The 23,105-nt window shown below is 44.2% G+C and overlaps 1 protein-coding gene across 10 annotated transcripts in view; it reads right to left on the reverse strand.

Moving 5' to 3' along the window:
- Window positions 1-17,040, reverse strand: part of LOC118389408 (myosin-10-like) — a 97,557-nt gene extending 80,517 nt beyond the window's left edge. For all 10 annotated transcript variants that reach the window (XM_052490311.1, XM_052490308.1, XM_052490306.1 and 7 more), the window contains exons 1-2: window positions 16,873-17,040; window positions 14,671-15,047 (exon numbers count right to left, since the gene is read on the reverse strand). In XM_052490311.1, coding sequence (XP_052346271.1) covers window positions 14,671-15,015 — 345 coding nt within the window. In that variant the 5' untranslated portion in view covers window positions 15,016-15,047; window positions 16,873-17,040. The remainder of the gene's footprint in view (window positions 1-14,670; window positions 15,048-16,872) is intronic.
- Window positions 17,041-23,105: the final 6,065 nt, after the last annotated feature.

Below are 23,105 nucleotides of genomic sequence, written 5' to 3' on the forward strand. Positions count from 1 at the left end.
AGTATTTGATACACTGCCGATTTTGCAGGTTTTCCTACTTACAAAGCATGTAGAGGTTTGTAATTTTTATCATAGGTACACTTCAACTGTGAGAGACGGAATCTAAAACAAAAATCCAGAAAATCACATTGTATGATTTTTAAGTAATTCATTTGAATTTTATTGCATGACATAAGCATTTGATACATCAGAAAAGCAGAACTTAATATTTGGTACAGAAACCTTTGTTTGCAATTACAGAGATCATATGTTTCCTGTAGTTCTTGACCAGGTTTGCACACACTGCAGCAGGGATTTTGGCCCACTCCTCCATACAGACCTTCTCCAGATCCTTCAGGTTTCGGGGCTATCGCTGGGCAATACGGACTTTCAGCTCCATTCAAAGATTTTCTATTGAGTTTAGGTCTGGAGACTGGCAAGGCCACTCCAGGACCTTGAGATGCTTCTTAAGGAGCCACTCCTTAGTTGCCCTGGCTGTGTGTTTCGGGTCGTTGTTATGCTGGAAGACCCAGCCACGACCCATCTTCAATGCTCTTACTGAGGGAAGGAGGTTGTTGGCCAAGATCTCGAGATACATGGCCCCATCCATCCTCCCCTCAATACGGTGCAGTCGTCCTGTCCCCTTTGCAGAAAAGTATCCCCAAAGAATGATGTTTCCACCTCCGTTGTTCACGTTTGGGGTGGTGTTCTTGGGGTTGTACTCATCCTTCTTCTTCCTCCAAACACGGCGAGTGGAGTTTAGACCAAAAAGCCCTATTTTTGTCTCATCAGACCACATGACCTTCTCCCATTTCTCCTCTGGATCATCCAGATGGTCATTGGCAAACTTCAGACGGGGCCTGGACATGCGCTGGCTTGAGCAGGGGGACCTTGCGTGCGCTACAGGATTTTAATCCATGACGGCGTAGTGTGTTACTAATGGTTTTCTTTGAGACTGTGGTCCCAGCTCTCTTCAGGTCATTGACCAGGTCCTGCCGTGTAGTTCTGGGCTGATCCCTCACCTTCCTCATGATCATTGATGCCCCACGAGGTGAGATCTTGCATGGAGCCCCAGACTGAGGGTGATTGACCGTCATCTTGAACTTCTTCCATTTTCGAATAATTGCGCCCACAGTTGTTTCCTTCTCGCCAAGCTGTTTGCCTATTGTCCTGTAGCCCATCCCAGCTTTGTGCAGGTCTGAAATTTTACCCCTGATGTCCTTACATAGCTCTCTGGTTTTGGCCATTGCGGAGTCTGTTTGATTGAGTGTGTGGACAGATGTCTTTTATACAGGTAACGAGTTCAAACAGGTGCAGTTAATACAGGTAATGAGTGGAGAACAGGAGGCCTTCTTAAAGAAAAACTAACAGGTCTGTGAGAGACGGAATTCTTACTGGTTGGTAGGTGATCAAATACTTATGTCATGCAGTAAAATGCTAAATTATTACTTAAAAATCATACAATGTGATTTTCTGGATTTTTGTTTTAGATTCCGTCTCTCACAGTTGAAGTGTACCTATGATGAACATTACAGACCTCTACATGCTCAGTAGTACAGAGAACAGTCTATGACTGGGGTGGCTGGGGTCTTTGACAATTTTTAGGCCCTTCCTCTGACACCGCCTGGTGTAGAGGTCCTGGATGGCAGGCAGCTTAGCCCCAGTGATGTACTGGGCCGCACGCACTGCCCTCTGTAGTGCCCAGCGGTCAGAGGCCGAGCAATTGCCATACCAGGCAGTGATGCAACCAGGATGCTCTCGATGTTGCGGCTGTAGAACCTTTTGCGGATCTCAGAAAGCATGACAAATCTTTTTAATTTCCTGAGGAGGAATAGGCTTTGTCGTGCCCTCTGTGTTGTTGTTGTCGGTGATCAGGCCTACCACTGTTGTGTCGTCTGCAAACTTAATGATGGTGTTGGAGTCGTGCCTGGCCATGCAGTCGTGGGTGAACAGGGAGTTCAGGAGGGGACCTAGCAAGCACCCCTGGGGAGCTCCAGTGTTGAGGATCAGCGTGGCAGATGTGTTGCTACCTACCCTCACCACCTGGGGGCGGTCCATTAGGAAGTCCAGGATCCAGTTGCAGAGGGAGGTGTTTAGTCCCAGGATCCTTAGCTTAGTGATGAGCTTTGAGGGTACTATGTTGTTGAACGCTGAGCCGTAGTCAATGAATAGCAGTCTCACATAAGTGTTCCTTTTATCCATGTGGGAAAGGGCAGTGTGGAGTGCAATAGAGATTGCATCATCTGTGGATCTGTTTGGGCGGAATGCAAATTGGAGTGGGTCTAGGGATTCTGGGATAATGGTGTTGATGTGAGCCATTACCAACCTTTCAGAGCACCTCATGGCTATGGACATGAGTGCTACGGGTCTGCAGTCTTATAGGCAGGTTGCATTTGTGTTCTTGGGCACAGGGACTATGGTGGTCTGCTTGAAATATGTTGGTATTACAGACTCAATCAGGGACATGTTGAAAATGTCAGTGAAGACACCTGCCAGTTGGTCAGCACATGCCCGGAGCACACGTCCTGGTAATCCGTCTGGCGCCGCAGCCTTGTGTACGTTGATCTGTTTAAAGGTCCTACTCACGTCGACTACGGAGAGCGTGATCACACAGTCGTCCGGAACAGCTGATGCTCTCATGCATGCTTCGGCTTTGCTTGCCTTGAAGCGAGCATAGAAGTAGTTTAGCTAGTCTGGTAAGCTCGTGTCACTGGGTAGCTCGCAGGTGTGCTTCCCTTTGTAGTCTGTAATAGTTTGCAAGCCCTGCCACATAAGACGAGCGTCGGAGCCGGTGTAGTATGATTCAATCTTAGCCCTGTTTTGACGCTTTGCCTGTTTGATGGTTCGTCGCAGGGCATGGCAGGATTTCTTGTCAGCTTCCGGGTTAAGAGTCCCGCATCTTGAAAGCGGCAGCTCTACCCTTTAGCTCAGTGCGAATGTTGCCTGTAATCCATGGCTTCTGGTTGGGGTATGTACGTACAGTCACTGTGGGGATGAAAAGGAGTGTGAACTGCTTAGTGGACAGTGAACAAGCACAAACAGAATAATATCCTGACCTTGGCTTGTATGGTGGTGGAAGGACAATGAAGATGTGAAAGGATACATACAGGTGGCATAGAGGGAATGAGAGAACGAAGATCGTTGCTGGTCCGTATCAAAGTAGCCTAATGATAAGGTTGACCTTCAGTTTGCTGCTACAGGCACTGAGAATAAAGCATTAACATCATAATGATTAGGCATCATAAAAAGACTGGTTGCCTCTGGTTCAGAGCCACCGCGCACACTGGCCGAGATTTATTATCCCTTATCTCTCACTCTCCCCCTGACCTCCAAAAACTGATCATACAGAAACAGTCTCTGTGATATAGATGCTGCTAGGAGGATGGCTGCCAAAGTGCTGCACCATTTGAGATTCCTCCCACATGGCACTCACAGCTTTCTCCTCCTCCGCCACCAGCTCATTGCATCCGGCTGAGAGGACAGCTCTTTATTCAGTGCAGTCCAACACACACGAGCCAGGGAATGAGTTACGCTGTGTGTGATGCATTGTAATAACCCGAAACAGAGAGCAACAAATCTGATCTCTTTAACACTAATGCAGACCTCTAAGTGGGGGTCGTTGCAGTTGCGTACAAAACTGCCATATCATCCCTGCAGTGTCAGACTGAGGGGGGGCAGGCCAGGAGAGGGTTAATCCCTGTCTACAGTCTGCCGGCCAGGATATTCCATTAACCAAGTAAGAGGAGGGACGGGTGATTATGCAGAAGGGTCAATTTCCCATTCTGCCGTTCTCTCTGTGTCCATGCACCCTTTCTCTCCATCTCTCAGTCCCTCTCTCTCGGTCAGTCCAAGCTTGGCTGGGCGGCAGAGACACATTAATGTAACTATGTTGTCTATCGTGTTGGGGCAGGGGAGGCAAAAGACAGGGGGCTGCAGAGGGGCCCAAGGTCGGCTAACCAAGTTGCTGAGCTGGAACAATGGCGGTGTGGCTGCGGCATACTGGTGGGGGGTGGGGGTAGCGGCAGGGTCCTAGTTGAAAGACTCTTGCGGAGCAAAGCTCACCGCCACAGCTGTCGCCTGTCTGCAGCGGGAAATGCGATTGTGAGTCACACACACTCCTTCTCCTCTGGGAGAGAAAACAAAGTTGTCTGCTCACACACCAGCTAGCTGCTACACCTCTTATCTCGGTCTTTGGACCACAGGGGACTTTTACTGTACTCTATTTGATTGCAGCATGACTGAGGTTTGTGGCATTGTGTTATGTGGTATAAAAATAATGCCAATATATTGAAGGTCATGATGAATGACACCATCACCATTGTAGAATGTGATGAACGGTCCCTTTGAAGCGACACGTGGTGCAGTGATTTTGGGTGATATCATGGTGTGCATTAGGGGAGGGGTGAGTAGGTCACCAGATGGCCAGTCTTTCATATGTACACAGACAGATCCCTCGGAAGGGCAGAGATATGCTCTAGCCTGGTCATGGTCCAGCCACAGCAACAACAAGCTCGGGAGGAAGCAGAGATTTGTTGTTCAAATCAAATCAAAGTTTATTGGTTGCGTACACAGTTTAGCAGGCGTTATAGCGGTGCAGCGAAACGCTTACGTTACTAGCTCCTAACAATGCAGTAAAATGGCCAAATTAAAATGATACACCACAAAAGGAAGAAATCAAGAACAGCGGGACGAATGTTCATGAGTCACATTGGGGGACTAGGTCGCTTTTTGGGGAGAAAAATGTTGGATGCAGGGGTCACTAGCAAGGGGTATGTGGCTACACAGGGGTAACTAACATTCTAGTGCAATTCATCTTGGTGCACTGGTCGATGAGTATGTATGGAGTTATGGAAGAGATTCCTGCGGAATCCACAGATCCCCACATAGTTGCAAGCCTCACCTTTAGCTGGCAGCAGAGTAGGGCCAGCGGACACACCACACCACCTGTCGCCCCTTCCCCTTGCCCGCCACAGTGGGTGCAGCGCCAGGCAGACGGATCAGCATTCCGGCTGGCGCAGCCCAGACCCAGAAGCAGCAGTGGGGTCGGGGAGAGATTGGACTCGGCTGCCCAGCCTGGATGGCACCCCCTGGGGAGTACTTGGTGGATTAGTGGGGCTCTGGGTCTGCAGGCGGGGGTGAGACGTGTAGGAGGTATATGAAGGGAAGGAGGCCTTGGCGAAGAACCTGTCCCTCTCTCTCAATACAGTAGAGATCGGGGTGAGACGCCGGACAAGAAAATATATATCTCACACAGCACGATGCCTTAGGTGGAGGGAGGCGTGAGCCAAGAACCTGTCTCTCAGTACAACAAAGTAGTGTACCCAGATAGCCAGGCTGTGGTTAACAACGGAGAACTCTGACACAGTTGACTAGGTTCCCAGTTCTCCGGAAATGTCCAAGTGGTCCCCCTTGCCAAGCCCAAGCTGAGCGTAGCTGAGCAACGGCATGAGTTGAGGGCCTCTCCATGGAGAGAGTGGATGTTTTCATTCTCATTCTCAACATTGTTCCGTCTGCGAAGCTTAGCTCAGTGCCACTCCGTTTTAATTGTCATAGCATATTGAAAAGAGGCGATGATTATGGAGAATAGAATTTTCAAAGGGTTTATAGAGAGAATGGTCTAATATTGTTCACTATGAGCAGTGCTTCATTTCCAGTGCTCCAATAGCATTGGGGTCTGAGCATGGGAGGAGACCAACGGCGCACTAGTGCAGAGCAAGCAGTTTTGCTCCATCTACACAGTGTGTGTGTTTGTGTGCTGTGTTTGCATACTGATCTCTGCCTCACACTCATCCCAGCGGTCCTGTGACCAGGCTGCGAGTCTGAGGCATCAGGCAGGAAAGGAGTGGTTTGGGTCCCGTCTGTCTGCTTATGGGGACTTAAAGAAAATATTCTCTTGATATTGTTTATAGGAAAAACATAACTGACGCACTGGTTTCAATTGAGAACAGACACCCATGCTCCAGTGAAATCCAGGCTTAGGGGAGACTGAAGAGGGGATGTCTGCAGATGAAGGTAACCAAACATCAACTCAAAGCTCCAGGCCTTGGGCCGTCTTCCCAGTCTGCACTGTTGCAGTACAAAGGATACAGCAGATACTGTTACTTAAAAGGTTACAGAAACACATGCATTTAATAACACATCACACATTCAGGCCAAAAGCTATCCCTTTCCTGGGGGCATTGAGGTTGGCCACAGACCACAAGGGGAAACGAGAATGCTATGCAGCTGACCAAAAACGAGTGCTGAGCAATTAGTGCTTTCTGAGGTCGGTTCGGTTTCGGTTCGATTACAAAAAAATATTTCACTGTTTCGATTTTGATTATTAAAACGTTAAATGCGCTGTGCATTATGTGGGTTAAATGCTGTAACAACACACAATAAAACAATAAATAAAAGTCCCATGATGGTAGTGACTGTCCATTACTGCTTATCACCTATTAACCTTCATTCACATCATTCACATGTGTTTTATTTGATGACTATTATTTCCTTCCAAGTCATCATCTCATCTCTATAGAGCTGCTGCCTATACTGTCTTGACAAAATCACTATTTTGTAGATCTTCAAAGTAAATAAGGCATGACTGCTGAATACCAATTATCAATCATTTAGATCATGCACTTTCAGGTAGAGACACCTTGAGGAGCAACAGCTGCTCTCTATATCCTCTCACAATCACGCATTATTTTATCTCTTCTGCAGAAGGCGTAAAAGAAACACAGACCGGACAAGTAGATGTGCAATGGATTATGGCCATTGTAGTTAATTAGCGCATCTTATGCGCTAAACTATGTGGAATATTGGCCCTGTTGGAAACTCCCTACTACATTGCACAGTTCAGGCTGTATCTGATTCATTTCTAGAGAAACGGTGCAACATGCGCAGTGAGCTCACAGGGGGAAAAAAACGTGTATTGCTCAGTACTACAAAAAACAGACATCTGGAGGCAAGTGTCCTTCCTTACCACCTCAACAGCCTCTGTTCAATACGCACCTGGAGCACATCAGCGTTGTTGAGGATTGAGTCAGTGGCAGTTTCAAAGTGGGACTGTTCCCTATGAAATGTCCCTGGCCTCTACTGTATTGGATTGCAAGGTGGTCGGCACCAGTCATGCCTATTAACCATCTTTGGCTCTGAGAGTCCTACAGTTCTCGGCCTATAACATTCTATTTCATTAGCATAGGGTAGCCAGGGGTCAAGAACCTGTGGCACCAGGAGAGTTCAGGATCGGCAGAGCTCCCTGTATACCTCGGTGTTGTTCTTTTATGACCGGAGTGCATATGAAACCTATTTTACAAGAAAGAAACTGCAACGTACAGCCTCGCAAAAACAAACCAATATCTTCAGCACCACCAGAGGGACAGAGGAGTGACCCTGTGACCTGAGAGTCATTAAAGTCACAGGATCATACATCAAACAAAACACACAGTACTGTGCAAAAGTTTTAGGCAGGTGTGGAAAAAAACTGTAATGTAAGAATGCTTTCAAAAATAGACATGTTAATAGTTTATAATTATCAATTAACAAAATGCAAAGTGAATGAACAGAAGAAAAATCGACATCAAATCAATATTTGGTGTGACCAAGCTTTGCCTTCAAAACAGCATCAAGTCTTCTAGGTACACTTCTAGGTACACAGTTTTTGAAGAAACTCAGCAGGTAGGTTGGCCCAAACATCTTGGAGAACTAACCACAGTTCATCTGTGGATTTAGACAGCCTCAGGTACCTCTCTCTCTTCGTGTAATCCCAGACAGACTTGATGATGTTGAGATCAGGGCTCTGTGGGGGCCATACAATCACTTCCAGGACTCCTTTTCTTCTTTACGCTGAAGATAGTTCTTAATGATTTTCGCTGTATGTTTGGGGTCGTTGTCACGCTGTAGAATACATTTGGGACCAATCAGATGACTCCCTGATGGTATCTGCCTTTACTTATCAGCATTGAGGAGACCATTCATTCTGACCAAACCCCCAACTCCATTTGCAGAAATGCAGCCCCTAACTTGCAAGGAACCTCCACCATGCTTCACTGTTGCCTGCAGACACTCATTCATGTACTGCTCTCCAGTCCTTCGGCGAACAAACTACCTTCTGCTAGACAAATATTTCAAATTTTGGCTCATCAGTCCAGAGCACCTGCTGCCATTTTTATGCACCCAGTTCCTGTGTTTTCATGCATAGTTGAGTCGCTGTGCCTTGTTTCGGAGGTATGGCTTTTTGGGCGCAAATCGTCCATGACGGCGACTTCTGACCAGACTTCTCCGGACAGTAGATGGGTGTACCAGGGTCCCACTGTTTTCTGCCAATTCTGAGCTGATGGCACTGCTGGACATCTTCTGTTTGCTAAGGGAAGTAAGCAGGATGTTTCTTCCATTTGCTGCAGTAAGTTTCCTTGGCAATACTATAGTGCCTATAAGACTTCTGCCGAAGTCGTTGCCTCTCCTTGTTCGGGCGGTGCTCTGCGTTCGACGTCACCGGTCTTCTAGCCATCATTGATCCTTTTTTCATTTTCCATTGGTTTGTCTTGTCTTCCCACACACCTGTTTTCAATCCCATTCATTACCTGTTGTGTATTTAACCCTCTGTTTCGCCTCATGTCTTTGTCAGAGATTGTTTATTGTCAGTGCGCGTCGGGTCTTCGTACCCATATTTTGTTTATGTTCTTTTCCTGTTTAGTGTTATGGAGCATGTTACTAGGACATTATTAAAAGACTCCATTTTACACTTCGTTTGACTCTCCTGCGCCTGACTTCCCTGCCACCTATACACATATGCCTGACACAAAGGTATATGAAATACAAATGGTATAGAGAGAAATAGTCCTATAAATACTATATTAACTACAACCTAAAACCTCTTACCTTGGAATATTGAAGTCTCATGTTAAAAGGAACCACCAACTTTCATATGTTCTCATGTTCTGAGCAAGGAACTTAAACGTTAGCTTTTTACATGGCACATACATGGCACATATTACTTTCTTCTCCAACACTTTGTTTTTGCATTATTTAAACCAAATTGAACATGTTTCATTATTTAATTTGAGGCTAAATTGATTTTATTGATGTATTTATATTAAGTTAAAATAAGTGTTCAGTCAGTATTGTTGTAATTGTCATAAATTACAAATATTACAATTTTTTTGTAATCGGTCGATTAATCGGTATCGGCTTTTTGGTCCTCAAATAATCGGTATCGGTATCATCGTTGAAAAATCATAATCGGTCGACCTCTAGTTCACAGGATGGTTTTTCAATACCGTCATTACCATTGAAACTATTTCTTTGAAGTTTAACACATTTTAATATTTGTAGCTACTTTAAGTAAATGCCTGCACTCAACTTGTGCAATCAGTTAGGAGATCAAGACTGCGTTCTTCATTTCACCTGTCACATTTTTCATAATGAAGCTTACCAGTAGTCCCCAGTCACGTGGTGTTTGTTTACAAGCACACAACAACGACAGACCGGAGCCTTGTGAGTCACACGCTGTTGTGCAGCACGCGCCAGGTAATGTAGTTACATTCACAACTAAATGTTTGCCAGATAGATATCTTATAACTAAGTTAACTGTCTAAAGGTTGCTAAATGCTCTGCAGTTCTGCATTTTGTTTGCTAATTTAGTGGTTCGCTTCTTCGTTTGGTAACAACAGAGAAACCCCTCCCGGAAAAAGAGCAGGGTTTCCTTTAGGAAAATGTGACCCTGGACATTTGACGGGCACCATTTTAATTTACCAGGACATTTGATAAATTTACCCGACCCATATCCATGGGGTGCGTAACCTGATTAGGGCGTCCACACACGGTGCTCAGAATGACAGAAATCCCATTTAGATGATGGTCATTTATCTTAACAGAACACGCAAGTTGAGGATGCAACGATGTGCGTCCTTCTTACTGAATTCCACGGCACATTTTGAAGATGTTACATTTACTTTTCCTCAGCCAACAAGATGCATAACGAACAGCAAAATCAAAAGCCCCTGTCAATCTACTACTCCTCATACTAGAAAAGTTGACCTATTCTATGGGTCAGCTTGTCGAGAAAGAAATAGCACAAAAAGACTGACAGTTGTGGGACGATAGATCCCAAATTCATACAACCAGCAGGAGGCCTAGGCCTAGAAACAATTCTAAAGCAATGAGTCTGATGCAACAGATCAGAACATTTAGCTTAAAATGGCAATAAACAATTATTTCTTCACATTATAACCACAGCAATGTGCCCAGGGCAGTAGGCTACGTGTGAAAATGTGTTTCATAATGTAATTAGCGGAAAAATACAGTTAGAAATGTAGAAATTGGGGAATTCTAATATGCAACAACTAGCATGGGTTGCTAAAATGACTAGGATTGTCCCTTTGGCTACCGGACAATGAAAGAAAGTTGAAAACCAATAGAACATGTGAGAAATAGACTACTGGTTTCAATGGCATATGGAAGTCTTTATGAAAGTAATTGCCTCCACAGATATGGTCAGATTTGCCGAGGTGACTTTGAAGCAAACTATTTTCAACGCGCAATTTAGAATTAATGTGCAATGATTGGGCTTATAAAAGCGCTGTCTGACAGATTTACCGTTCAAAAGCTCTGTATCTGTATGCAATGCATGTGTGCTAAATAAGATACATAACAAATATACACCAGCGCCAATTTCATCAAACTAAATTATGTAAATGAACCTATAGACCAAAAAGCATGACCAGTCAAATGTATTAACATCGACTAGTATTTCCATCAACGAATAGGCTAAAAATAATTATTTCGCTATGGGGATTTTTTTTTATCCTTACCAAGGACAGGCCGGTGCCGATTTTATTTCTCTGCTTTTCACATTTTTTTATGGGCCAAAAGGCAGCTGTTACCTGCTAACGGAGACCCTGATCAAGAGTCTTGCTGTCTAATATTTGTTTTGTTCATGCAGCAAACTGTGAGTAGCATTTTGTTACTTGTAGAACTTTATTAGCAGGGATGTCTGTCCTGCCAATAGTTTAGGATAAAATGTATAAAATGTTCGCAATGCTCTCGTTAGCATTAGGGGGGTAGCCTAGTGGTTAAGAGCATTGGGCCTGTAATCAAACGGTTGCTGGTTCGAATGCACGAGCCGGCAAGGTGAAAAAATCTGCAGTTCTTCCCTTGAGCAAGTCAGGTAACTCCCAAAAAAACAACTGTTCCCGGCATACATTAAAGCATAAATAAACCGAAAGTAGGCAAACTATACACATTTCAGAAACCAAGAAATTGTGATTTCTGCATAGTGCATCTTTAAATGTGCAATAAACATTTTGTTTGAATGCATTCAGTTGTGCAACTAAGTATCCCCCCTTTCCCTTTTTGAAAATAGCGCCCTTAGTGTTCAGTGCTGGTAATACCGAATATCCCAGGATGGCACATAGCCGGTATGACAATCTGGATACCGCCCAAACCAAATACAGATCCAGCGAACTTGACAGTAGGGCTGTCTCTGGCAAAAAAAAATTATTGGTTGACTGAGAGTCATCTGTAGAACGTGTATTTTTTCCATATATAGACACACCCTATGTCTTTGAATAAATCCAACTATATACACTGAGCTTGTCTGATGCGTTAAGCATACTGTTTGATTAAATAATTAAGACACAAATAGCTCAAGAGGGAGCCCGATGGCCACGCCGTTGTAAAAACAAATGACAGCGAGTGCCTGTGAACAGGCACCGCAGCACAGCAAGTGTTTATCGCGCTGTCCGTGCTGAATCTGCCACATAATTACAGCCATTTAGTTTCTTTCTTGTTTCTCTGGCTGAAATGTTCTGTTACCAAAATACCTCATTTGTATAAAAAAAAAACATTTCCTTTTCCTGCCATCCCTTGCTCTCTTTACGTGAAACATGTATAACTGGCATGCACGTGACCAATAGGTCCTGACCTATAGCCTATCACGGTCAAACATGTATAACTGGCATGCACGTGACCAATAGGTCCTGACCTATAGCCTATCACGGTCAAACATGTATAACTGGCATGCACGTGACCAATAGGTCCTGACCTATAGCCTATCACAGTCAAACATGTATAACTGGCATGCACGTGACCAATAGGTCCTGACCTATAGCCTATCACAGTCAAACATGTATAACTGGCATGCACGTGACCAATAGGTCCTGACCTATAGCCTATCACAGTCAAACATGTATAACTGGCATGCACGTGACCAATAGGTCCTGACCTATAGCCTATCACAGTCAAACATGTATAACTGGCATGCACGTGACCAATAGGTCCTGACCTATAGCCTATCACAGTCAAACATATATAACTGGCATGCACGTGACCAATAGGTCCTGACCTATAGCCTATCACAGTCAAACATGTATAACTGGCATGCACGTGACCAATAGGTCCTGACCTATAGCCTATCACAATCACATTAATATATTTGTTATAACAAACTCAGAACATCATAACACATGTGACAGCATAATGGATGCAGAGGACATGAAAAAGAAAACGGGGGAATTGCTCTGGAGGGAAAGGGGAAGTCAGATGTGTGGAAGACATTTGACTTAGTCGTGGAAACTATTAGAGAAGAAGAAAAAGGAGGGGATATAGGAACAAGTGCTGTGTGAGTATTGTGTACCAAACAGCTGCTTTTAGATCACAGTATTATCATTGTTTAGGAGCGAGAGCTAAATAAGAACAAGAAAATCAAGAAAAAGGAGGCTATAGGAGCGAGAGCTGCGTGCACATTATGTGTGACAAACAGGAGCAGTTAGATTACCATATAATTGTTCTGCCCGTTTGGAAAAGTGTAAACAACAGTAAATAAATTAAATGTAATACCAGAGTCTGTTCTAACAAAAAAAATGTTGTAAAGATTGTATTACAGCAAAGCAAAGATTAAAAACAGCTGAATTTGTGACATTTCTTTATTCTACATTTTAAGGTTGCATGAGGCTTGGTGGTCACGAAATCAGTAGGCTATTAAACAAATACTCATTCTGACAACAGAAGCAGGATTTGTCTTATTGGTTATATAATGTAGATATATATGGATGATTTATAAAGCCAGGCATGTTTAACAGTTAGGCTATTGATTATAGACTTAATAAAGTTGGGGTTTCCTCTCTCCTCAATTTTCTTAGACAATTAAGGCAAGGGCTGCTTCCTTATGTCCTCACTCCGCTGCTGCCTCCGCCACATTGTTCTCAACACCAACATGCTGGTTAACTACGCCATTATGCACTAAGCAACATATGGAGAAAGGCGACAATTCAACAGCGCCCTGAAGATTACGTTTCAGAACCACGGACGGCGCCTGCTATCCATCACGGGAGAAAGCGCATTTGTTATAAAATAATATATTTATTAGTGTTGCACCATTATTCTTACATTATATAACCATTTACAATATCAGTAGCACGTGTCATAAGAGTGATGGGCTGTGCCATCTCTGTGGACAGGTGAAAAATAGACAGGTGTCTTGTGCACCATGAAAAACAAAATCTATTTACGACCAAACAATCGACCAGTTGACTAAATGTGGTCAGCCCTACTTGACAGGGAGTTATTTTTTAATCAAGTAGTGGATTAGGTACAGTACTACTGAAGGTTGAAAATATGCCAGTTATTCTGTGCCAGCTGTTGCTTATCTGCAGGGAGACAAAGAGCCCTGTGAAGGCGGTACAGTTAGTCTGTGTGAATGACTCAGCACGAGCCTCCCTCCCTGGCTGGCTGATTACTGCAGATCAGGCCCATTGGCAGGGAGCCATTACATTAGCACTATTAGCCACATGAATGGATGGAGCACCGACAGGGCCTCACTAAAGCCTGGTGCTCACCTAGCAATCCAGCCCCTGCCAGGGAGTGTGTTGGACGGGGCATGGGGTTTGGGTCGAGAGGCCTTCTTGTCATTTCTAGCAGGTCAGTTACTATGACAAATGGCCCACTTTGTTACTAGTAGGGATCATCAACATTTTTTTATTGACCAGATGGTCAGGGGGCTGGTACATAATTACAAATAATTTGAAGCAAGAAGCTCAAACCGATATAATATTTGACTAAAACATAATCATTTAAAACCATTTCTATATTATTCCATGTTTCTCTCTATTATGTGTGGGAATACTTGAACAGATTTCCAAAATTAAAATCACTTGGAGTTGATTTCCTGGTGTTTTAAAAGTATTTTAGCGATGTCCAACAATAAAACAATAAAACCTCTGCTTCATTAACATCCCAAAATGACCTCACCCCCGAGCTGTCCTTCTGCCTCTTATTGCAGCCACCTGGGTGGGGGACCACAGGAATAGCTGGTACTGTGGAACTGTGGAGGCAATCACAGTTGTCCTCCCTTCTCTCTGGGTTTCAGGTGGCTAACTGACTTTCCATCTATTCCAGGAATGCATGTCATGACACTAAGTGGGTCGTAATCACAAGGGAAACGCTGGTTATCTGGGACATTGCTAATGCCATTGCCAACTTATTAGAACCCTGGGATATGGTGGTGTATCAAAGGACAAATGGTTTTGGGGGTCTCTGTGGGTTTGGTATTGGACAATGCTGGTTGATGTGATGGGTAGTTGGGTACAATATACCAAAAAGGGAGGGGAAAGGCTACTGGTTTACTTCAATAAGATACCAATGTAAGGTAAATAAGCCTACACCTGGTTTTCTCAAGTCAGAAGTCAAAAGCAGGACTTCTATCCTACTTACATAGATGAGGCCAGAGTAGTAGCGGTCCTTGAGGTTGTGCAGCACTGAAGCCTCGTTCAAACACGTGAGCTCAGCCATGTCCTCCACCTTACTGAACTTGGGAGGGTTCATCTTCTGGATATCGTCCTTGTTCACTATGGCCTTCTTGCTGTTCTCAGCTAGCTCCACCACCACCTCGTCGCCGCGCTCCTCGCGGATGCTGGCTGCCTCGAAGCCGTGGCGCTCCGAGGGGATCCATATGAGCTTCTTGGCCGTCCAGTCGGCCTGCGTGGCCGGGTTGCAGACCACGGCGCGGTCCACGAACAGGTACCGCTCCGGGTCCTCCTGCCCGCTCCGCTGTGCCATCTCTGGGGTACAACCAGAACACACTAGGACACCTGGACGGGAGACACAAACAGTTAACACATTGGTTGAGTTATACCCATTATTTAAAAACTCAGGTTGACCCCTAGCCCCTACCGAAGCTCTCCTGTAGACCTAATGATGAATGTGATGCCCAGGGGTAGTTTGGGATACAGAGTACCAGTAATCCTCAAAATCTGGAGCTTAAATACCAAAACAACAGACAGCTGAGCTGAGTTCTGAGGTCTCCTTGTAAATCAGACTCTCTCCTACAGTAACACATTCCCAGTCCAAGTACATTACCCTCAGTGTGTCCCTCTCACCAACTCCCTCAAAAAGAGACTTTCCTCAGACAGCACACATGACAATTTTCACCCTGATGTCTGAGCCAAGCTATGTGTGGGTAGACTAGAGGCTCTCCCTCTACAGAGATAGATCCACAGTCTGTCTGTCATACACTGCATATGTATGAATTCCAGTTCAGCTAGGCTAGGGATTGGAAGGGAGAGCCAGGAGGGAAAGCTGACCCTAGACCAGTGTTTGGAGAACACTTCAGCCTCCTTTGCACCATGACTGCAGAAAAACAACATAATATATCCTCGCCTGAAGCATCCACGGAGGAGTGGAGGAATTGCAGTCTTCCATGTAGCCCAGCCCTGCTGAAATGCTTCACAGACCACCGCCACCAGATTCTGTATCAGTATCTAGTGTTTACAGAGCCTGATTAAGCTGACTAGACCAGACTAGACTAAATAGGAAGAAGCGACCAAGCACACTTCCTGATCCAGGTAGTAGCCAAGCGTGCCATGTAATTTCTTACTGTGATAAGAATGATTGGGATATGATGTCATCAACTCCGATAACACTATTTTATTGTAATAGTCTATTACTGCTGACATGAGCTATTCAGCATTTCTAGACTGATAGTGGGAACATTTTCTGAAAACTATATGAACTTTTGATAAAGCCTATGGCTCTAGTAGATTAGGCTGTACTTGAGAATATTAACAGAAAATCAAGAGATGTATTGACGCCGCTCACACAACTGGGCATGCCAGCTTCAGCTGATGACGGCAAGCAGGGTGTTTACACCGTGTTGCTTCAACCCGAAACTGGGCCAGATCCCTGGATAGAGGGATCAGGGTGCAGCTAAGCGTACTGTCGTGCCACTGCATCCCCTCTCTACGTCTCAGAAAACCGATATGATATCTGACCGCACGCCAAACAAGTCATCCAGCCAAGGCATTGCCAGCCTTTGTTGAAATTACCAAGCCCTTCGCTGATAAACTTGCCGAGTAAACCTGTTTAGAATAAAATGCATTGCCCACATCACACTGATTCTTGCTGTAATGTTAGCTAGGTAACGTTAGCTAACATTGTCTGGCAAGCTCTGTATTTAGCTGCATTGGTGAGCATAGTTTATACAATATTGAATTTCTAAATAAAAGTTCAACTTCTATTATCATAACCGAGCAGTACATGAATGTGTTAAAATAGCATATGTTAAAAGCACGAGCTAAAGCAATGAACATCAAAAGGAGTTCTGATGCAGTTGTAGGGTCCTCGCGATGCATGCACCATCACTGAAATGTATAGCTGGAAAGACATTTTAGAATATTCCTATAATGAGCATATCAATTAGTTTGCTATTATTAAAACGATCACTTAATTCAATTGATGATTTTTTTTTTTATCTAGAAAATGTCATTGAAACAATTGAGCATGTTAGCTAGCTAGCTAGTTTGGTGTCAACTAGCCAGCAAGGTTGAGGTCTTCCATCGTTGAAAAGGCATGGCAAAATAATCCGTTAGCCAGCTAACCACCCCGGCATCCCTATGAAAACGACTCTAATAAACTCACCTGGTGCAGATGATAATGAAAGTCAGACACTTTTATGAATATACTGATAGTAAGCAATATAAATACAAAGTAATATTCCTCAGAATTCTTGGAAATTTCTGCAAATATTCCCTTTTTTTCGGCCGCTTCTCATCAATGGTACACCCCCACCATCCAACTTCTTCTCAACCAAACTCGCCATGCAGAACTTTTCTATTCCTGCCTCTAGGACCAGACGTGCGGCACACCCACTATTCAAAGATACAATATGATTGGATTCCACCGCCTGAAGTCTACAGGCGATTGGTTGAAATTCCGCCCGTTTGAAAACCTTGATATTCTTGATTATCCGCCCGAGCCATAGCGTTTCACCTGCAGACGGGTGGATGCTGCCATGAGATAGTTGCAGCGAATAAATTGGATAATAATTGGATAATATCAAACGAAAAAGGCCCATTCACTGGTCTTTGACATGTCCATCACATACCACATTCTCTGAATATGAATTCTCCATCCCATCAATTTGTTTGTACCAAGTTAAACTCAAGTTATTGCGATGAAGCGGTAAAGCATCTCCCACAACAAATTGCCTTTCGATTGATTATTACACCCAAATTTCGATATTTTTCCGTGAACAGCAAGGTCCATTTATTTGTGGGATTTGTAGCCTATCAACTAATGTGATATGGACACATAACTGCCCCCATTTATTATGCATTCTTTATAACCAAATCAAATATATTTATATAGCCCTTTGTACATCAGCTGATATCTCAAAGTGCTGTACAGAAACCCAGCCTAAAGCCCCAAACAGCAAGCAATGCAGGTGTAGAAGCACGGTGGCTAGGAAAAACTCCCTAGAAAGGCCAAAACCTAGGAAGAAACCTAGAGAGGAACCAGGCTATGTGGGGTGGCCAGTCCTCTTCTGGCTGTGCCGGGTGGAGATTATAACAGAACATGGCCAAGATGTTCAAATGTTCATAAATGACCAGCATGGTCGAATAATAATAAGGCAGAACAGTTGAAACTGGAGCAGCAGCATGGCCAGGTGGACTGGGGACAGCAAGGAGTCATCATGTCAGGTAGTCCTGGGGCATGGTCCTAGGGCTCAGGTCCTCCGAGAGAGAGAAAGAGAGATAGAAGGAGAGAATTAGAGAACGCACACTTAGATTCACACAGGACACCGAAAAGGACAGGAGAAGTACTCCAGATATAACAAACTGACCCTAGCCAAACTACTGCAGCATAAATACTGGAGGCTGAGACAGGAGGGGTCAGGAGACACTGTGGCCCCATCCGAGGACACCCCCGGACAGGGCCAAACAGGAAGGATATAACCCCACCCACTTTGCCAAAGCACAGCCCCCACACCACCACCACTAACCCACTATATTAGATTTGTCTGGTCTGGATTAGCTAATAATGTAGCTAATACATTTGTATAAAAAGATGAGAAAACAACATCCCATCATCACAAATCAGAAGTCTTTTGTCCACTCCTTGACTACTATACTGAACAAAACTATAAACGAAACATGCAACAAATGTTACAATTTTACGGTTACAGTTCATATTAGGAAATCAGCAGGTTTGGGGAGTAAGAGATTACATGTAAAGGATTACAAAAAACGGTAACAGTAAACCATTACATTACCAGCAGCAATAGTGTAATCAGATTACAGATTGTTTTTAAATAACTTGATGATTACTTCGATGATTACTTTTAAATTCAGAAAGGATGTTTGCGGGAAAAAATATTTGACACTTCTCTGTTTTCTCAAGACATTCAAATCAGCTTTGAAAAAAGGCGCAAATTTAAATTTGTTCCACCTGAGCGAGTCTGGCCACAAATCAGAGACCACTATGATGACACACGAAATGTGTTTGATGGATCGCGGGAAACGAGCTGGAATAAATAGGATTTTGTAGGCTACAGTCCAAGCTATGTCTTCCAATTGTGTGACTGCTGTTGGCATCCAAAGATTATCCAATTTGTGGTTGTTGTGGATGGCTGTTCAAATATTTTTGAAACCAGTGGACAGCCAGTGAAAAATGTGCTCTTGCAACAGCTGCATAGTGCGGATCCAAGCCTATGGAATCAAAGTGGGGCTTTTATTGCTCAATCTAATTCATGCTGGGAAAAAAAAAAATCCATAGTCCTAATGGACACATGCTTAAACTTGGCCAATCTGTAGTTGTTACATCAATTTTGGGATATATAGTAACCAAAAAAGTGTTAAACAAATAAAAAAATGTTTTATATTTGAGATTCTTCAAAGTTGCCACCCTTTGCCTTGATCACAGCTTTGCACACTTTTGGCATTCTCTCAACCAGCTTCATGATTTAGACACCTGGAATGCATTTCAATTAACAAGTGAACCTTGTTAATGCGTTTGAGCCAATCAGTTGTGTTGTGACAAGGTAGGGGTCGTATACGGAAGACAGTCCTTATTGGTAAAAGAACAAGTTCATATTATGGCAAAAACAGCTCAAATAAGCAAAGAGAAATGACAGTCTATCATTACTTTATGACATGAAGGTGAATCAATACAGAACATTCAGAGAACTTTGAAAGTTTCTTCAAGTGCAGTCGCAAAAACCATCAAGCGCTATGATGAAACTGGTTCTCATGATGACCGCCAAGGGAAAGGAAGACCCAGAGTTACCTCTGCTGATGAGGATAAGTTCATTAGAGTTACCAGCCCAAATTTTATCCCAAATAAATGCTTCACAGAGTTCAAGTAACAAACACATCGCAACATCAACTGTTCAGAGGAGACTACGTGAATCAGGCCTTCATGGTCAAATTGCTGAAAATAAACCACTACTAAAGGACACCAATAAGAAGAAACACAAGCAATTGGGCCAAGAAACACAAGCAATTGACATTAGACCGTTGGAAATCTATCCTTTGGACTGATGAGTCCATATTTGAGATTTTTGGTTCCAACCGCCATGTCTTTGTGAGGGTAGGTGAATGGTAGGTGAATGGTAGGTGAACGGATAAGGTGAACGGATGTATGTGAACGGATGATTGATCCTGGCTGACTGGCAGTTCTGGTGGATCCTGGCAGACTGGCGGATCCTGGCAGACTGGCGGATCTAACTGATCCTGGCTGACTGGCAGATCCTGGCCGACTGGCAGATCCTGGCAGACTGGCGGATCCTGGCAGACTGGCGGATCCTGGCGGATCCTGGCTGACTGGCAGTTCTGGCAGATCCTGGCAGACTGGCGGATCCTGGCAGCGCTGGACTGAGGAGCACTGGTGCCTCTGGAATGAGGGGCGGCTCTGGCACCTCTGGCATGAGGCGGTAGCTCGGACAGCGCGCTGGGCAGGACAGGCGGGAGACTCTGGCTGCGCTGGAGAGGAGGAAGGCTCCGGCAGCGCTGGACAGGCGGGGCAGACGCACTGTAGGCCTGATGCGTGGTGCTGGCACTGGTATGCCGTGCATACTATGCCAAACCAACAGCTTTCTTTCTAGACTCTGTCCAATACATCCTCCACACTCTCAGACTCAGCACTCTGCTTCACCGGAGGAAGGCAGCTCCAATTCCATCCATGGCTCTGCCCAGGGTCCTTCTCCATCAAGGATCTTCTCCCAAGTCCATTTATCCAAATAGTGCAGCATCTCCCACTGCTGCTGCTGCTCCTGTTGCTGCTGCCTCTGTTCCTTCTCCTGCAGCTGCTTTTGCCGTTGCCCGTTACCACGCCGCTTGGTCCTTGGTTGGTGGGTGATTCTGTCAGGGTTTTCCTGTGGTGAAGTAGAGGAGGACCAAAACGCAGCGTGGTTATATTGACTCATGTTTAATCAAAAAACGGATAAACATTAACACTACAAAACAATGAACGTGGAAAACCAAAAACAGCCCTATCTGGTGCAAAACACAGAGACAGGAACAATCACCCACAAAACCCATCACAAAACATGCTACCTAAATATGGTTCCCAATCAGAGACAATGACTAACACCTGCCTCTGATTGAGAACCATATCAGGCCAAACATAGAAATAGACAAACCAGACACACAACATAGAATGCCCACCCAGCTCACGTCCTGACCAACACTAAAACAAGGAAAACACATACGAACGATGGACAGAACGTGACAATTTTTATCTTCTTCTAATGCCTCTTAAGGGGAACGTAATCTAAAAGTAACGGAATGTAATCAGATTACGTTACTGAGTTTGGGTAATCCAAAAATTACATTACTGATTACAATTTTGAACAGGTAACTAGCAACTGTAATGGATTACATTTCGAAAATAACCTACCCAACCCTGGAAATCAGTCAATTTAAATAAATAAATGAGGCCCTAATCTATGGATTTCACATGACTGGTCAGGGGTTTAGCCATAGGTGGGCCTGGGAGGGCATAGGCCCACCCACTTGGGAGCCAGGCCCAGCCAATATGAATAAATTGTTCCCCACAAAAGAGCTTTATTACAGACAGAAATACTCCTCAAACGATATCGCAGGTGAAGAAGCCAGATGTGAAGGTCCTCGACTGGCATGGTTACTCGTAATCTGCAGTTGTGAGGCCGGTTGGACGTACTGCCAAATTCTCTAAAACGACGTTGGAGGCAGTTTATGGTAGAACATTCAAATTTAAATTCCCTGGAATCAGCTCTGGTGGACATTCCTGCAGTCAGCATGCCAATTGAACACTTCCTCAAACCATGAGACGTCTCTGGCATTGTGTTGTGTGACAAAACTGCATATTCTAGAGTGGCCTTTTATTGTCCCCAACACAAGTTGCACCTGTGTGATGATCATGCTGTATAATCAGTTTATTGATATGCCAAACCTGTCAGGTGGATGGATTATCTTGTTAAAGGAGAAATACTCACTAGCACTCACTAATAAATCCACAGAATTTGAGTTAAAAATACTTTTGTAAGGAAGGAACATTTCTGGGATGTTTATTTCAGCCCATAAAACATGAGGCCAACACCTTACATGTTGTGTTAATATTTGTATTGAGTATATACAGTATATTACCAGCCCAAGGCATGCAGTGAATGAATGAATGTTTGCCACCCTCTAGTGGAAAAAATCTAAAACATACAGTGACCTGTAAATGTTGGAAATTAACAGAAAACTGACATGACTTTACACTTTACTGTCAGTAGAGGTCAGAGTAACTTTAGAAATGGAGAGAGAAACAGCTAGAGATAGCCAATCATACACAGAGATGATGTTCTGGGAGGATGTTTGCATGTGAGGTATAGGATGATTGCTGGACTAGGTAGGCTACTATTATGATACACATAGATTAAGTTGTGGGATGATATTTGCATGTAAGGTATGGGATGATTGCTAGACTAGGTAGGCTACTATTATGATACACAGAGATTAAGTTCTGGGACGATATTTGCATGTAAGGTATGGGACGATTACTAGGCTACTATTATGATACACAGAGATTAAGTTCTGGGATGATATTTGCATGTAAGGTATGGTATGATTGCTAGACTAGGTAGGCTACTATTATGATACACAGAGATTAAATTCTGGGAGGATGTTTGCATGTAAGGTATGGGATGGTTACTAGGCTACTATTACTTCCTATAATAAGTGACACACAGGTCTACAGTGTCATTACTGTTTTGCAACATATTCAGATCTACCGGAGTTTGGCCGAAACCTGAATGAAACCTGAATCTGTTGCACCTGTAGGTGTCACAGTTGCTCAGTTACTTACACACCTCCCTAAGCATTGGTGTCTGTATCTTGTCCATCTACAACTGTTTAATGAATACTAATTGGCAGGTGTTCAGGACAGACCCTGTTGTACTAGTTCACAGGAGCCGTAAAGCAACACATGTATTAAACGCAGGCATCCCTTTGTTCATAGGTCATTTCATACATTGAAGGCTATCAACTCTGTACTTACCTGCCTACTGTTGTTTAAGTCTCTGTCTCTCTGTCTCTCTGTCTCTCTCTCTCTCTCTCTCTCTCTCCCCCTCTCTGTCCCCCCTCTCTCTCTCTCTCGCTCTCTCTCTCTCTCTCTTCCATTCAGATGACGCAGATGGGTGGATGACTCACCATGGTCTCCCAGGACCAGATATTTTCTCGCAGTTTGTTCTTCCGTCCTCCTCCCTGCGTCACTGGCCTCACATGATGTGCAGTCATTACGCTCAAGCCCCAGCACTCATTGGCAAATGCCATCCGTTAAGGCCACCAAATCCCTGTCCTCCTCTCTCACTCCCTCTCTCTCGCCTTCGATCCTATCACTCAGTAACCCAA

Source organism: Oncorhynchus keta, chromosome 32, assembly GCF_023373465.1.
Source record: "Oncorhynchus keta strain PuntledgeMale-10-30-2019 chromosome 32, Oket_V2, whole genome shotgun sequence".
Lineage (NCBI taxonomy): Eukaryota > Metazoa > Chordata > Actinopteri > Salmoniformes > Salmonidae > Oncorhynchus > Oncorhynchus keta.